Source organism: Columba livia, chromosome 5 (assembly GCF_036013475.1).
Source record: "Columba livia isolate bColLiv1 breed racing homer chromosome 5, bColLiv1.pat.W.v2, whole genome shotgun sequence".
In the NCBI taxonomy this organism is placed as follows: Eukaryota; Metazoa; Chordata; class Aves; order Columbiformes; family Columbidae; genus Columba; species Columba livia.
The window spans coordinates 18,105,864-18,121,967 of NC_088606.1; the positions used below are offsets into that span (position 1 = coordinate 18,105,864).

The 16,104-nt window shown below is 40.2% G+C and overlaps 1 protein-coding gene across 6 annotated transcripts in view; it reads left to right on the plus strand.

Annotated features, from left to right (window-relative positions):
* CCDC88C (coiled-coil domain containing 88C) overlaps window positions 1-15,724 on the plus strand; it is a 99,573-nt gene extending 83,849 nt beyond the window's left edge. For 2 of the 6 annotated variants that reach the window (XM_065063651.1, XM_021292426.2), the window contains 10 exons: window positions 1,310-1,496; window positions 1,736-1,881; window positions 3,293-3,382; window positions 4,195-4,436; window positions 8,411-8,593; window positions 8,998-9,066; window positions 9,861-9,929; window positions 10,688-10,986; window positions 11,982-12,197; window positions 13,405-15,724. In XM_065063651.1, the coding sequence (XP_064919723.1) occupies window positions 1,310-1,496; window positions 1,736-1,881; window positions 3,293-3,382; window positions 4,195-4,436; window positions 8,411-8,593; window positions 8,998-9,066; window positions 9,861-9,929; window positions 10,688-10,986; window positions 11,982-12,197; window positions 13,405-14,418 (2,515 nt within the window). In that variant the 3' untranslated portion in view covers window positions 14,419-15,724. Of the gene's footprint in view, window positions 1-1,309; window positions 1,497-1,735; window positions 1,882-3,292; window positions 3,383-4,194; window positions 4,437-8,410; window positions 8,594-8,997; window positions 9,067-9,860; window positions 9,930-10,687; window positions 10,987-11,115; window positions 11,402-11,981; window positions 12,198-13,404 lie in introns of those variants that run through there. The other 4 variants (XM_065063653.1, XM_065063654.1, XM_065063652.1 and 1 more) reach the window with 4 other exon arrangements.
* The last annotated feature ends 380 nt before the right edge of the window (window positions 15,725-16,104 follow it).

The window sequence follows — 16,104 nt, forward strand, 5'->3', positions numbered from 1 at the left end:
ATTTGATAATTGTGATTAATTTAAGATTATCAGCTTCATGGACACTGTCAGCAAATACTGTTATTCGATGCTTCAAACATGGTCTGATCCTGGGACTTTAGCTCATTGAAAACAAGCTTCCCTGTGTGGTTCAGTTCACAAGTGTTTCTGCACTGAATTGTTTCCAAGTGTTCATCTTTAAGTAGAACTACAAATACCTCAAACCCCCAATAATATTTAGAGGTCCATGAAACGGTTCCTACCCAGTTTTTCTTTCCCTCAAGGAGAACCGCGTTACCGTTTTTTTACACAATATGTTGTAGTTCTAGGAGTTACCATTGCTGTTTCTTTTCTGCTGCTCAGAGAAAGCTGCCATTTGTTAATACCCAAGAGACTTGATTCTTGTTATTAAGAGTGGACCTATTGATTCATATGATCGCTGGGTAACTGTTAGCTCATGTCAAAGCTACATACTGCAGCACTAAATCCTACCATCTCCCACAACCTGTATCCCTGTTGGGGCTCTCTCTATTAAAACCAGTTCAGTGCTACTGTTCATACTTAAAAAGGCATTTTCAGAAATAGTTTGGTACAAGTAAGGGGCCAAGGTCATATCAAGTTAAAGCAATATCAGATTGAATCATATTGAAAAATCACATTAAGGTCAGTCATGAAAGTTTCATATGCTGTCCCAGTTGTCATGTACTTGAGAACACTGCTGAGCTCTGCAAAGCAGGTTTCCTCAAGCTTTATGTTTTCTACTCAGCTTCTCTGGGGACAAAGCAGAGAGCAAGGCTTCATCTGTCAGCAGATGCAGAACTTTATCTTTTTATTTACCTATTTATTTAATTTTATGCCTTCATGATTTGTAGACATTTGTAGATTTACCAAAAGCTATAAAAGAATGCCATAGTATCATCTTGCAACATTTCAACGTTTCACAGTTCAGGACACTTTGATGCTTCTATTTCATGCATCAGGAAGAAAATTCTTTGATTGTTCTTTATTTGTGCCAAATAGAGCTGCCTTTATATCCAAATGCTCTTAAATATATTGTGCCTCAGAAATTTGTGGCGTGTTTCTTACACATTGAGGAAATAGCAGTTTTATGTTCCATCTATTTCCCTTTCAGTTTTTCTGTAGATTTGAAGCAATTTATAATGCTATTACTACTTTCATTATGTGCATAGAATAAAGATGTCTTTAGGAGTTAGTCTTTGGAACTTAATGTTTGATTTAGTGACAGCTGCATGCTGATGTTGTGGTCTTTGAATGTGAGGTGCTTTCTATAAAGTGTCCTTCATAAGCCTGCTGGCTTCTTCATGTTTAGGGTGAATTTCTTGCACAGCCAGCTGAAGGCAGAGTATGAAGGGCTGCATTCACACACTAAAGAACTGAAAACTTCCTTGAACAACTCTCAGCTGGAGCTGAATCGCTGGCAGGCTCGCTACGATGAACTGAAAGAACAGCACCAGTCCATGGATATTTCTCTGACCAAACTGGATAACCACTGTGAGGTGAGTAGCTGTAGGGAGGTACGCTGCTGTGTTCCTTTTGATGTGCCAGCGTTCATTGTGTGGAGATTTTGGCACGCTATATATAAAAGGTCAAGCTATGTGGTCATAATAATACCGCCATATACTTTGAAGTTTTATCAGTTCATATCCTAGGTTGCTATGCTGTTGTACTAGCTTGGTTATGATGCACTTCCAGGGAACTGGGTGCAGAGGAGAGATTAATCTTTCTTGTTTAATAGCTGCTGTCACGTCTAAAGGGAAATCTGGAAGAAGAAAATCATCATCTCCTGAGTCAGATTCAGATCCTGAGCCAGCAGAATCAGATGTTACTGGAGCAGAATATGGAGAACAAGGAGCAGTATCATGAAGAACAGAAACAGTACATGTAAGAAAACTAGAGATTTGAATTGTGAAACTTAAAAAAACTCATCTAGACAAACAGAACACAAATCATCAGAAGTAGGAGAACAGACAGAGGAGTGATAGGTCTATTTAGTATCTTTCAAGGAAAGGGGGTGTTCAGGAGGAGATACATGTAATGGGGAGAAGCTACAAAATTTCTTCACGTTGTCTTACCACAAAGGGATGTTCAGGAGACACCTGGACAAGCACAGCCGTTTTCAGATCATATTGATGAATGCATGTGGAAAACTTGGTTATAAAAGATGGAATGCTAAATCCAGTAGTACTTCTCAAAGGTTTCTGAAGAGCTTGGAAAACAGCTGAGTTGCAACAAAAAGTCTTGTGAGAACAATTTTATATTTAGATTCCTGACGAACAGCAAATACTCATAGTCCTCTACTTTTTTTCATTTGCATTAGAAGAAATACTACTTTCATGTTGTTTTTGAGGATGCAAGTGTCAGCATACATCGTTGTGTCCCCCATGCACAGGGTGACATGCTTAAGTAAGGTACCTTGTTTAAACTTACAGTACATTTACAAAATACCCAGTTCTTACTGCAGTAAATTTACTGGTATGAAATAGGGAAGAAAAGTGTTCTTAATCCCAAGAATTTTAGTCTAAGTACCTCAGGATGATGTGGAAGTTACTGACAGTATTTTATTTCAGTACTGGATTACATGGTTGAAGTGTTAGAAATTGTTTCCTGAAACTGGCTGAATTATAGCTAGAATGTTCTCTAAGCATATTAGTCCAAGTGTCTGGCAGTTCTGTTATGGAATTACATTAGACCTACTACTTGAATTAGAAAAGATTTGCTAATGTCCACTGTGCAGGTTAATAAAAGAATGAGTAAAGAAACAGTAAGATCACGTGGCACTGCCGAAAGTGCTTTGGCACTGCTCACAGGAGACCAAAGCAGTCTTTAAAATATCAAACATTATTTATTTCTCTAGTTACAACAGAGTAACCAGAACAGAAAAAAAATACCCAGTTACCATGTAGACATGAAGTTCAAACTATGCAAGGATCTTAACCCTTGACTAGTTGTCAGTGATCTGTGAATAAGACTGAAGAATCAGCAAACAAATTTTCAAATAACAAAATAAGATTAGTCTTAACACCCACCAAAAAAACTCTGCCCGAGTTATTAGTGAGTGCCAATCTACTGTTGTTCTTTCACATTTCATGCTTACTGCAAAAAAATCACCCATCAGCAAGTCTGGTAGGCTTTTGCATTTGCCTCCCTAAACAGACAGTGAATGAGCTCAGTAGGATTCTGAAGGTTATGCGATAGGAAGATGTTTCAGTCTCCTTCCTCTCTTGGTGGCTTTTAGTCTTCAATTTTTTAATTTCACACAGATGGTTCAGAATGTGCTTTTCCCTTCTTACAGTGACAAATTGAATGCCTTAAGGAGACATAAGGAAAAACTTGAAGAGAAGATAATGGATCAGTACAAGTTTTATGATCCTACTCCAAAAAAGTAAGTCCTATAGGGGTTTCGTTCTGCTATTGTTGTATAGATTTGTGAGAGTGAGAAAGGGCTCTCCTTAACTGGAAATAACATAAATTTCATCTGAAATAAGGACAGTGTGTTCTCCACTTTTCACTCTCACTCTGCAAGCAGTGAGGTCGTGTTAATATAGAGCACAGTACCTCATGTGGGGCCCTCTATTTTAATATTGAAATCTGAAACAGTATTAATTGAAAAAGAGCCACTTTGCCCTGATGAATATCATCTTGTCCCTAGTATGGGGCATGGACTCCCATTATGGTGACTAAGCAGTAGTAGGTGCTTCCGGAGCCGCTCTTTCAAAGGGAAAAGCAGTCCATCGGGGAGAAGGGACTTGGAAAAATTACATTAAGAACATCAAAAAAGAGCCAAGCTAATTCCACCAGAAATAGTTCTGACTGATAGACTTAGCAAAGAAAGGGCTTCATCTTTAAGGCAGTTTTCATTTCTTTCCTTCTCAGTCTGTTCCTGTAGTATAACTTTACACACTGTTAAAACGTCTTATATGGGTCCATCTGTGTGGTTAGGTTTCTAGCAGAGGGAACGGTAATCTTTCTCACATTTCACATGCTGGAGAAATATTTCTGTAAAATAATTTTAAATTTGGGAGACAAATGGATCTCAAGCTCTGTGAAATTCAAGCTGCCTCTTTCCAACCAATTCATGACAGTAAATGAATAACAGGGTAAGATGGTGTGATGGCTTTAGCACAGCTGTAACCTTCTTTGGGGAGTATTTCTTGTAGTGTTTATGAATCCCATTCACAAAACCTGCTTTATCAGGAAAAACCACTGGATTGGAGCCAGAGCCTTAGTTAAACTAATCAAGCCAAAGAAGGAAACTACAAGGGAGCGGTTGAAACCAGCAGCAGAAAGCCCTCCATGGCATTCTGAATCCCCAGAGACTGTAAACTCTCCATCTGCATCCCAAAAACTGAAACTTCAACACGAGACTCAGGACAGTACCTCTCAAGGGTCAAACTCTATGGAAGAGAGAGAGAACCTGGGGGGTTCTTCAAACAAAGGTAAGGAATGCCCAACCTAAATTCAGGAGCTGAACAGTATTTTTTGAAAATATTTTTCAAGTATTTAATCTATAGAATATGTTAATACTTCATCACATTATGTTTTATAACAGTTTTTTGGTAAAGTAAAATTTCTACTAAGCAAAAAACCAAAACCCAAACTAAGAAGCTCAGTAAACTAATAGGTGTGTGGGGGTGGTTGTTTCAGGTTTAGTTTGTTGATTTTTTGGTTTGGTTTTGGTTTGGTTTTTTTTTTTCATTTTGTCTGCTTCTTCTCCCTTCATCTTTTGTATACAGTTTTTTAGTTTGCCCGAATGTATTGCATGTTAGTGAATAAACTGGTGGAAGTGCTTCATTTACTGGAGTTTTGCAACAAAGCAGTTTAAAGCTGGACCATATAACATTATGGTTCATTAACAACTATTCTTCAACTGGGTAACAGCTGGTCTTACAGCCACTGCCAGGAGATGGCGCACATGCAAAAGAAATCACTTGAAAAATGCTAATTTATTGTAGTCTAATGGTTTGGCGGGCAACACCACGTTTTGACTTTGAATCAAACTAAGAATTTCTTAATGTAAAATGTCCAAATGATTTTTTGTGAACACTCTAGGGGAATGTAAGCAAGATAGAATTATTTATTTTTCTATTTAGTTGGTCATGCAATAGATCAAGTGTTCCTAATTAAGGGGAATTTAAAAGAAAGCTCCTCAAAATAAATATTCTGTGATCTTTTTAATAAAGGTAATATATAACCCGAGCTTTACTTATTCTATTGAGATCACTTCTGTCAGCTTCTACATATAGATCATTGTCCTCCAGGCATACTTTTCAAGAAGCAGTTTTGAAATTAATCTTTAAATAATAATTCCTGTCTTCCCACTGGGGAGCGTGTGAAACAGAAGGGGGAGCAGCTGAGGACAGTAGAATTGTTGTTATAGACGATGGCAAGTGTCTGTCTGAAGTTCTTGTCTTGACTGGGTTTTACGTTTCCCTTTTTTCATTCTAATTCTCTGAGGTCGTTGATTCTCTTAAAATCAAAGTGCGTGTGTCAGCATGTGAGTCCAGGAGATGTTAAGTGTTTAACCTGCATCTAGAGCTCAACCTGGGAATTTGGGCTTGGGTGTCCACAGAACAAGGCCCGCATGGAGTGCCAGTGATAAAAGAAAGTCTCTGGGGCTTCATTCTTCATGATGTTGTATGAAAAATGCTTATGTTGAGATGATGAGCATTAGTATTAAAGCCTAGAAGGAAATGTCACTATATTATTGCCAAGTAACATGCACTCCTAATTGATTTATTTTTTTTTTCCTTAATTAAGTGAAAACATTTTGGGAGACCTAACAGTGATTTCCTAATGGACTTGTTTATATTTTATGTATATGCATGAATCTATGTGTTAATCTGAATCAGATGAAGTATGATTGACTGCCTGTTAATCAATCCTCCAAATATGTGTTAGTGTTTGTTTAGCCTGTTTTGTTTTAACTGGTTGTGTAGAGTTGAATCTGTTTTAAGACACTTTTAAGTTTTATTTACGAGGGGTTTTTTACTTTTTTTTTTCTTCTTCTTCTTTTTGGTTTACCTGGGTGATAACAATTTAGCTGCGCAGCGCAAAAAGATTGCCTTTTTGAGAAGCAAAATCAAGGATAAAGAAAAGTCTCCTAAGTCTCCATCGAATCATCAGTCTATCTCTAGTCGGCTGCGGTTCTGGTCTTCTTCCGACATCCCATCCTCTCCTAATGAACCTCTTTCTTTCCCGGAATTGGGATATTTCTAACACCTTCTCTTTAGCATTTACCTTCATTTGCTTCTGAAAATATTTTAAATAAACAAATCCTACGTGCCTTAAAAGAACACAGACCTTAATAAAAACACTCAGCATGTCTTTACAATATTCTAAATAAAAGCACAGATTAGTGAACATGGACTTAAGTTTTCCTGTAGAAGATGAATCACTATTGCACACTGTGGATCATTTCTTCAATGCAGCACATTTTAGGGGACCTCATGGCATACAGTTTGCGTATGTATATTGGCTGTGGTGCATGTTGTAAGTAAGTGAAGTTGCTATACGCTTTGATATTTTCTTGCAATCACCTACTTGCATCGTGTCCAGTTAAAGTGTTGAATTGATTTGCTGTTGCTATGCTTTCTACAATGTTGTAGCTCTGCTAAAATACTAATATATAAGCAGTCTCGAATCCTGGAGATTTTTGCAATATTCAGTGCCACTAAGTGCTAAAAATGGCAGGATTTTTAACATCTTTGTCTGCTTTTAAGTAGTCTAGATTTGAATATAGAGTGGAAGCTACTGGGAAAATTATTCTCTGCAAAGTGGTTTGACGTTTGCATTCAAGCCTGCTGTTTAGCAAGGTTTCACACTTCCAGCTATGAAAATTCATCTTGAATTGAGCTAGTTTCAGTTTCTGTAGCTTCTGTTTTGACAGATTCCTTTTATTTTATTTTCCTTTTTTTTTTTTTTTTTTTAATTTCTATTTTTTTTGAAAAAGAGAGTAGATGTGTTTTTTTAAGGTTGGGAATAACCTTCATCATGGATCCATTGCCCAGAATTCTTATTGCCTGATAGCCATTTCTGAAATGAGCACGTGGTTCCACTTCCCTCTCTGTATTAGGGAAATATGTGCAGCACAGGCAATACACTACGGGAGCTCAGCATCTCATGAGCTCTCATCCCCCTTCTTGCTCTGAGCAGGGGTCCTGCAGTGGCACAGCCAAGGACACAGGCACAGCAGCTGCCCATTTTTGGGATCCGTAGAGAAATTGTGTCTCTGTGGCAGTTAATAATTCTGGCATTTGTGGAAGCTGTGAAGTGCATCTACACGTCAATTAGAAATATAGATTTGCATGGCAAGCTTTAACCAGTAGTTGCCTCTGCAGGCATGCTATAAACTTCAGTTCTGAGAGAAAGTGCCAGCCCTGAGCTGCAGAGCCCACGCAGACTGTGGGAGAAAACGTTGTTTCTGAGTTCAGCTTCCAGGAGTCGTCTCAGACAACAGTAGCTTGGCCAATTTCTCTAATACAGCTTTGCTGTTGCTATGTGCTTTAAACTAACTGTCCGTCCATTGTGTCTGCAAGCTGTTCATTTTGACCACTGCACTCTGCTGTGTTTTCATTATTTAGTTACTAGATAGTTAAGCAAGTAATCCATAGAAATAGAAAACGAGAATCTTGCATCTCATTAAAGGTGTTTCCTATAGTAAATACTTTAAATTTTCTTCTATTTTATGTGTGCCTTAAAGTGTTACTTTCACATTACGAGAAATGAATTAACCTACCTCATCACTAGGAAAGATGTCGTCAGCCTTCGGAATCTAAATAATATTTTAGCAGGTAGTTTTTGTTTTTCTCATGCTAAGATTCCAGGAATTGCATTTAGAAATCATTACACCAGAGCATCATAAGAACAGCAGAGTTTTAACCTTGTAAGGACTGAGCTCTTACCACAGCAAAGATCTGAACTTCAAAGCAATTAGCTTAGTATGCAGATCATGCTAGATAATTTCCAAATCAACATTTATTTCTCTTCAAATAAGAGTGCGAGTTCTGTTGCACTTTCCATATGCTATTTTATTACTGAAGTAAGTGCTCATAAAAATGTACCTGCAAGGAATAATGTTATGGGAATTTCACACCTCACCTTTTCTGCATTCATTTCTTTGCTCCTTTTCTTCCTCCCTTCATGGTAATTGTTGCATGTATAATATCAACCCTCCCACTGGCACTAAGCAGCCCTTGTCACTCCCACACTTCACAGAGAGCACACGATTGAAAAACTGGTGGCAGAAATTTCCCATCCAATACTGAACTGTTTATGGAAAAGCTTGCAAAACTAGCGCCTCTGTTGTGCAGTTTCTTTGTGCCTGCTTGTCATGTTTGTATGAGCAGATAAATACAAATCTCCTAATGCTATTTTTCCTTGACTTGTATTTATTTACTTCTCTCCCCCTCAGTGCTAATGGACCTAAAGCACAAGAGGAATTCCCACCACGGAGGCAGCAATGATAATGTTGAAATCGCAGCAGACTCTGCAACAAAACACAGCTGTGTGGAGCTGGGTGCCAGGACTTGCTCCAGCTCAGCTATTCACCTGCACACTTCCACCCCCATCTCCAGGCTCCAGAGCAGACCGAAAGGTGCGCGGTGCATTTGAATGCCAGCTGTCAGCATGAGTCAGGCGACTCCACAGTTCCTGCTTGGGTGAAACATGGCTTCTAGTGGCATCCAAGTACAACAACACAGCACTGGTTTTTTCACTCCTATTTTATCTGCTTAATGGTTTAATTGATCAGATAGAGGGTTTCCTTATTCTTGTAACGTCATCGGCTCGCCAGACCACATTTGGGTGTCGATTCTGCTGTGATTCCCTGCCCAGTGGTTCACAGTAGCAGTTACAAGATGGCTGCTCTTCCAGTGTTGGCTCTATAAAACCCTTTTGATCACCTCAGTCTTCTGCACTGCTAGAATGTGTTGGAGACTGACCTGAAGGATTAACCTTCCTGGGTTTGTGATTGTCTTTTAAGTTTTCTGTTCTTTTCAGGCTATAATTCAGAAGATAATCTATGTGAACAGTCACCTGAGGTGGAGTTTGTGAGCACTAGACAGCATGGTAAGCTTGTAGCATATATGAATGCTCCTAAACCTCCACATTAAGACTGGTTGCATTGCATCTACGTGAACTGTTGTGGTGCATTTTACTTAAATTAAATGATAAAATGAGATGTAGTAACTCAACACCATTTTGGGAATGTGGGTCTAAGTACTTCTATTTTTCTGTTGAGAAGCTTTTAATGGACATTTTCCTAAAATGAATTTTCAGAAACAGTGTTGACGTTGTGACGAGTTGCCTTGCCCCAGCAACAGACCCTTTAATGCAAGTCCTATAGATGTGTTGTTAATTTTTCTAGACAATGTTCAATTCTTTCCTTAAGAGAGTGGATGAGCAATAAAAAAAAATTCAGAGTGGAGGATACGGGTCCACGGTGACAACACTGGTGCAGCAGCAGCACTGCTTGCTTAGGGCTTTGTGGAAGACTTAATTTGCAGACTAGTTATCAGCTCCTTCCAAAGAAACAAACTAAGAAAGAGGCAGCAACTTATTGTTGAACTTCTTCAGTATTTACTTTGTTTATAGTTGTTGTAAAAGCAAAACTCAGAACATATTTCTGTGCGCAAAAAATAAGTGAGAAAAACAAGATTGATCCTGAACAACTTGACTGGAAAAATGTAAATGGTTTCTGCTCTGTGCAGACTTTGGCATCCTGTGTATATTATGTTGTTAATGTTTTCAAAGTGACTTAGTTGCACAGGACCTATTTTCAGAAGGCAGACTGTAGCCAAGTCTTTTAGAGAATCAGAGGAACTTAAGATCTGTTTGTTCAGTACTTGTTTTGTGTTTTTCAGTGTCCAGGCCAAACAGTCTAGAGAGCAGTAGAAACGCTTCCAGCAGTAGTTCACCTCTCAATTTGAAAGGTAAAGCTTTTATGGCTGAGTTCTGAGAAAAAGGAAGTGAAATTCCATGAAGCTGTGTCTAAAATGCTCTTTTCCTTTCAATTAAATTTAAGACTGTTGTTTTGAAATAGTAATGATTATGCAATCTGGACATTGCTGTCTTGGGAATCAAAACTGCTGGCAAGAAGTATTTTTCCACATTTTCTGGCAAGGGGTGGCTGTTAAGGCAGGCAGTCTGGTTTTGCTTCAGTCTGACTGGCATCACATTGTGGGAAGTATCAGGCCACTCTTAGACTCCTTTTCCAACAGGTCTCTGCTGTTCATAGTGTGTACACAGCTTGTGTATGGAATCAGTGTGCTCTGGAGATTTGCATTTTCTGAAGCTGTGTGTCCTTAAAAGACAGCGGGAGACCTGGCACTGTGGAAAAATTCACTCTCTGCTTTCCCACTCGCAGGTTCTGGCTCTCAGATCACACACAGCCAAGACTGGCAAATCTCCTGGTGGTAAAGAGGCCCCCTTACTATCTTATACCCATTCTTTGGACACGTAGTTGTGCTTGTTTAACACAAGGGCCCAAAGTGTGTGCTGTAAGACATTTAGTAGTATTGATTTTCCAAATTGTGACTGCCTTGAGTTCTGCAGGAGAAGAAAGTAAGGTCAAAAATGCCACCTAGTCTGTGTGGGAGTGGCCCTGGATAATAAAGTTTCTACCTCAGTGAGAAATCTATTGCAACGAGGGAAGAAGTGTTTCTTTAATGATATTTATGCTTCCCCTCAGGTTCCTTAGATCATATCCATGGTAGAACTGAGAGCCTCAGCAGTGAAGATATGATGCCAAGCAGAGAGGCACCAGCCTTGCTCCGAGACACCTACCCCATTCACTCTGCTTCTGCCGTCTTAAGCCCTAGCAGCAGGCACGAGTCCTCCCACAGGAATGGTTTGATCTCTTACGACGCGCCTCTGAAGAGTGTTCCATCCCAGTCCTACACAGGCAGGCAACGCTCTGCCTCACCTGGCAGTGAGATGGTAACTTTGGAGGAGTTCTTGGAAGAGAGCAACCGGCTGTCCCCACCAAGTGTAAGTAAAGAGAGCGAGATAGCCCATCTCAGATGTCAAAAGACTATTCAAAGCTGATTCAGGGGCATGGGGGCACAGGAAAACAAGGAAAGACAAAAAGATCCTTTTTCTTATGTGTGTGACTTGCAGAGAACTACCGAATCTTGCAAAATGAATGAAACAGTTCCAACAACTAAGGCAAGATGAACTTTCACACAGCACTCTGCTGATTTATTTTGGTGTATCAGCTATGGCAAGTCAGGCAGATAATTCACTGCAAGTATGATGTATTGGGCTGCTGGGACTTTTTAATATCAAAGTTTCTTATTTAATGACAAAGTTTCTTACTATATAATTGGTTCTTAGGTCCAGGTATTTTTATTTGTGAACTGATAAGTTTGCTTTATACATTTGAGCTGCTAAATCTGTTATTAGGAATGAAACCTAACAGTACTTTTCAATTGAAATGCAAAATCTGCAGTTGTTAGAACAATCTGCTGATCTGAAAATGCCATCAGTACATTTGAGAGAAAATCTTTTTCTCGCTGAAGGAAATTCTCGATGCTTTCCCCGTGCTGTGTGCTTGGGTGCTGACTGGCACGGTGCTGTTGGTTCAATGACTGCAAGAATTTGCTGCACACTGAAGTGCTTTGTCAGAAAACAAATGTTTATTTTCTAGATGGCATTTCTGCTCAGACAGTAGTGAGGCGGTGCATTATCAAGCATGTTAATATTTTAAGAGCAATTCACTGATAGTGGAAGGGAACAGATATTTCTGTTTCATGAATGCTTTGGTAACAGTATTGAAATGAACAGAGCTGTACTATTTTATGGCATCAGTAAATTCTGCTCCTTGACTTTTCAGAGCAATATTTAAGTATTCCTCCTATTCCCACATTATCCTCAGTACAGTTCTTATCTTTTAGAGATGTTTAAAATTGCATTATTTTTTTTCTCTGTAACTACCTGACCATGTCTCCGTTTTCATTCTTTCTGTCATCCTTGTTCCTTTTCAGCATCGGCGCAGTTTAAATGAGAGTGAAATGATTTCATTGCACCAGTTTCTGTTAGAAGCTGATGTACTGTGTCCCTCTTGCTACTCCCTATGTCCTTCCCTCCATCAGGAACCTTCACAGTCACTCGAATCGGTCCTCAGTCATTCATGTCCCGACAGCGTGAGGCACAGAACAGGCAGGGGAAATAGGAGATCCACCTCACTCTATATCCCTGGGGTATCCATTGTTCTTGCTATGAAGGCAACAGCTCCCAACTTACCACAGCTTTTGCTTAGCATATTAATACCTATAGAACCGTACTGTAACTCTTAGCTGTTATTTTGAAGGCTGACAGATCACTTGCATTAATTGCTCATAAAGTATTTCCAGTGCTTATTCATAATTGTGCATGTTTTTGAGGACTAGCCATAATGTAATGGTAACGTGTGCAACAGCAATTTAAAGTGAAGTTAAAAATAACTCTAACACTTTAAGATTTAGTTGAGCATAGAAGTTTTCCTGCTACCCTCTTACCACTGATGGTGTTCACTTCCAGCAAATGAGTTTTGTGACTAGAAGAAATGTTTGAAACACTAGTGAAATGAGTATATTAAGATTTAACATACTCCCTAGAGAAAATAAATAAATTCCATGAGCTTGTTTCAGCATGTTTTTTGTGAAGACAGCATGTCCTTTAACTATTGTGAGCATGCCTTGTACTAATAGTCTGATGGCAGCTGATCAAACACCACCATTTTTGGATTGTGTGGACCATACCGAAGAAATACTGACTGCATATTTTCTTTTACTGCCAGGTTAATTGTCTGACTTGAAATTTGCTAGTTTGTTGTGAGCAAGCAATAATTCCTCCATTTTTTTGTACATTTCATTATATTGTATATGCAACTTTTAACATATATAGTATATTGACTGGGAGAGCTGAGGGAAATCCATGGAGAAGCAATGAAACTTTCTTGTAGTGCTAGCACATCTCCCCAGGGTATTCTCTCCTGTTACATCCCTGAATTTACAGCAGTGCTATCCAGATGAACTGTACTCTGGAAGCTGACAGACCATCGCTCATATCTGCTGATATCAGTGGCTGTCATTAATATGATACTGATGGTACAGTGGCAGTGGCTGATGTGAAAGGAAGTAAAAGAGCTGCTGCCCAGAAGCAAGATGATTTTTTTTTTTTTTTTAAATTTAAGACAATTAATCTGGCAAAGAAGGCTGTCATAATCTAATTATGATGAGCATGTTACTCCTTGATTTCGACTTATACCCATAGTAAATATTTTTATATTCTGTTCCCCACTTTAAATTTAAAATCTATAGCTGTATTTGGGTTGAATTTAAGTGGGAAAAAACATGAAGCTCTGCATGATTCTTTGAACAAAAAGTGCTGTCATTAATGTGGCATGTGCATATTTTCTCACACCAGGACACCTCCAGTAACAGAGATGATTTGCTCAGCGATTATTTTAGGAAAGCAAATGAGCCTTCAACTACTGGGAACGTACTGGTTCAGCCATCCAGAAAGGAAACTGCTAAGATGCCCACTAGTCTTCTTGCTTCAACTGTAAAGATGACCATCGCCAATGAAGAAGGAAGAATGGCTAAGCCTGGAAATTACACGAAGCCAAACCTCCGACAAGTTGAACCTGAGCCTCTGTCAAACTCCCAGGGGTCCCTTAAGCTTTCTCACACGCCACAGCACCAGCCGGCCAGCGGGGTGCGGCAGCTGGCCCAGCCTCAGCAGCCCGGCACTGCGAGCAGGAGGAGCACGTCGCTGAGCAGGGCCTTCAGCTTGGCTTCTGCAGATCTCCTCAGAGCCACGGGCCCAGAGAACTACAGGCAGGAGAGCCCTCAGAAGTCAGCAGCCGACCTGCGTGGGGGCAAGGATGCCGTCAGTCAGACTGCTAGGGTTTCTTCGCCAATGAGCGCCCAGGGAACCTTAAGAGAGAGGCCACAGTCTGCAAAGGCAGCAGATTCCTTGCAAGGCGTTGATTCCCGCTGTCGGCATTTCGACGCAAGGCGCCTTTCCCTGGCTTCACCAAAAGATGAGAGGCCCCTCTCCTGCCATCAGTTCTCTGCCTCACCCACTGCATCCGCCAGCAATCTGAACATGCAGCAACAGGAGCGTGTGAGCCCTGGGCAGCACTACTCGCCCGCATCCCACGCTTCCTCTAAAGTCAAACCCAAGCCAGCCCCTCGTGCTGGGGAGGCGGCCACAGTGGCCTCCACCAGAGCTGTTGCCAGCAGCACTGAGGGGAGTGTTTCCCTGGGACAAGGCCAGGGTGATGCCCTACTGACCAAGTGCCAGGGTAAGCTGCCAGAAGGCAGCTCTGGGACTGCGGAGGAGCCCATGAGAGGAAGCAGCTCCAACAGCACTCCTGGGTCTCCGGATCCCCAGGGGGATCAGCAGACAGTTTGGTATGAGTATGGCTGTGTGTAACCCACAGATGCAGCTGGTAGTATGTGTGTTTGGCATTGCTGACATCTGGGTAGCATTTGTCTAGACACTGTGCCAGGTCTTAAAAGGCATCACCTGCCTGCTGATCTGAGTGTCCCCTGGGTACTCTTTTGTAGTTGGACAAAGTATGATTAGCAGAAACAAGGAGCAAAACCCCAGCCCTTTTTTTGACACTGTTGTGCCTAAATTAAGTGGAAGCCTGACCTAATCCCACAGCAGTCTTGGCACCTGATCCTCACAGGTGCTGAGTATTCTTCACTCCAGGAGAGGCTTAGCAGGGTCCCCTGTCAATACTGCACTGTGCACCCCTCCTACCTGCATTAAAGAAGAGTTTCACAGGTCACATGTGTGCTGAACCCAGCCCCACCATTGACATGTCACTTCACCACACTGAAAAGGTCACATGAAAGCCAAACTTTTCCCCCAAAACCAGAACCAGACATTTGCCTTAAGTAGCTTAAAGGGAAAGCTAAAGAGCAAGAGTGTGTGGTTTTTAGCCACGGATCTTCTAAAATCAATTGCCACAGCCACATTTTATAGAGGTAACACATAGACTTCCAGGGCCACATCTCAACCTCCCCCTCTGGGGACTGTGTAAACACATAGGCCACTGTGATTACCCACTGCCTTCACTACAGCTGCGGCTCAGTGGATCCTTGACTCTGCAAGCCAAGTGGTGCTGCATTTCGAAACTTGTTTTATCTTTTTTACAAACACTGGAACTAATGCAGCCTTTCAGGGGAGATGCCATTTTAATTGCAAAGATGGCATCTCATGTACAAAAGTGTCTTGTATGTATATAAGAAACTCAAGTGTTGTATAGGAATGCTGTGTAAATTGTATTATTACATCCTAGTGTGCATGACAGCCCACATCCTAAGCAATCTGTGGGATTTTGTCTTTTGGAAATCCTTGTTTATGTCTCCAAGAACTTTGTTCGGTATAGAAAGCAAAATAATTTTGTATACATGTGAAAGAAATGTACTTTTAAAAATCTATTTATGTGCAAAGAAGTTCCTTGTATGTTTCTGTCCAGAGTGTCATCAGCTGCTTATGTATATATGATCAAATGCATATCTTTAATTCTATCTCATGTTTGTAAATCTGTTTTTTTTGCAATAGATGAAATCCTTTAAAAAAAAACCACATACACACAAACTTGTTTTGCTGGTTCTGATTTAATCTAGTAAAAGCTAAAACTGATTCAGATGAGGATGTTTTTGTTATCTAGTGTGTAGTAATCCCATTCTGGAAGACAGAATTGTTTATAATAAAGACTTAAATAAAATAGATGGATGTTGTACTTTTTTTTCCTCAGGGAAAAAGAAAACAACATGATTCATGGTGCTGGCTGGATGCATCTGCAATAGCTTGTAAGCCTCAGTATTGATTTGCATCTCTGTGTGTCAGACTTTGCATTTGTTTTTATAATGTTGCCACAAAAGGCGTATCAGAAATCTTTCCATTTGATTGTAACCTTCTTACTGGAGACTTCAGGAGGATTGATCATGCAAGTTAAGTGACTTCCAGCTCACTGTAGAATCAGACCATTGAATTTTTATGCTTCTCTGACCACTTCACACAGTGCCAAGTGTGCTGTTAGTTTTGACCAAGGTTGCGTTTTGTATGATCTGTTTCATGCTTAATTCTCAGGATGCCCTACAAAAG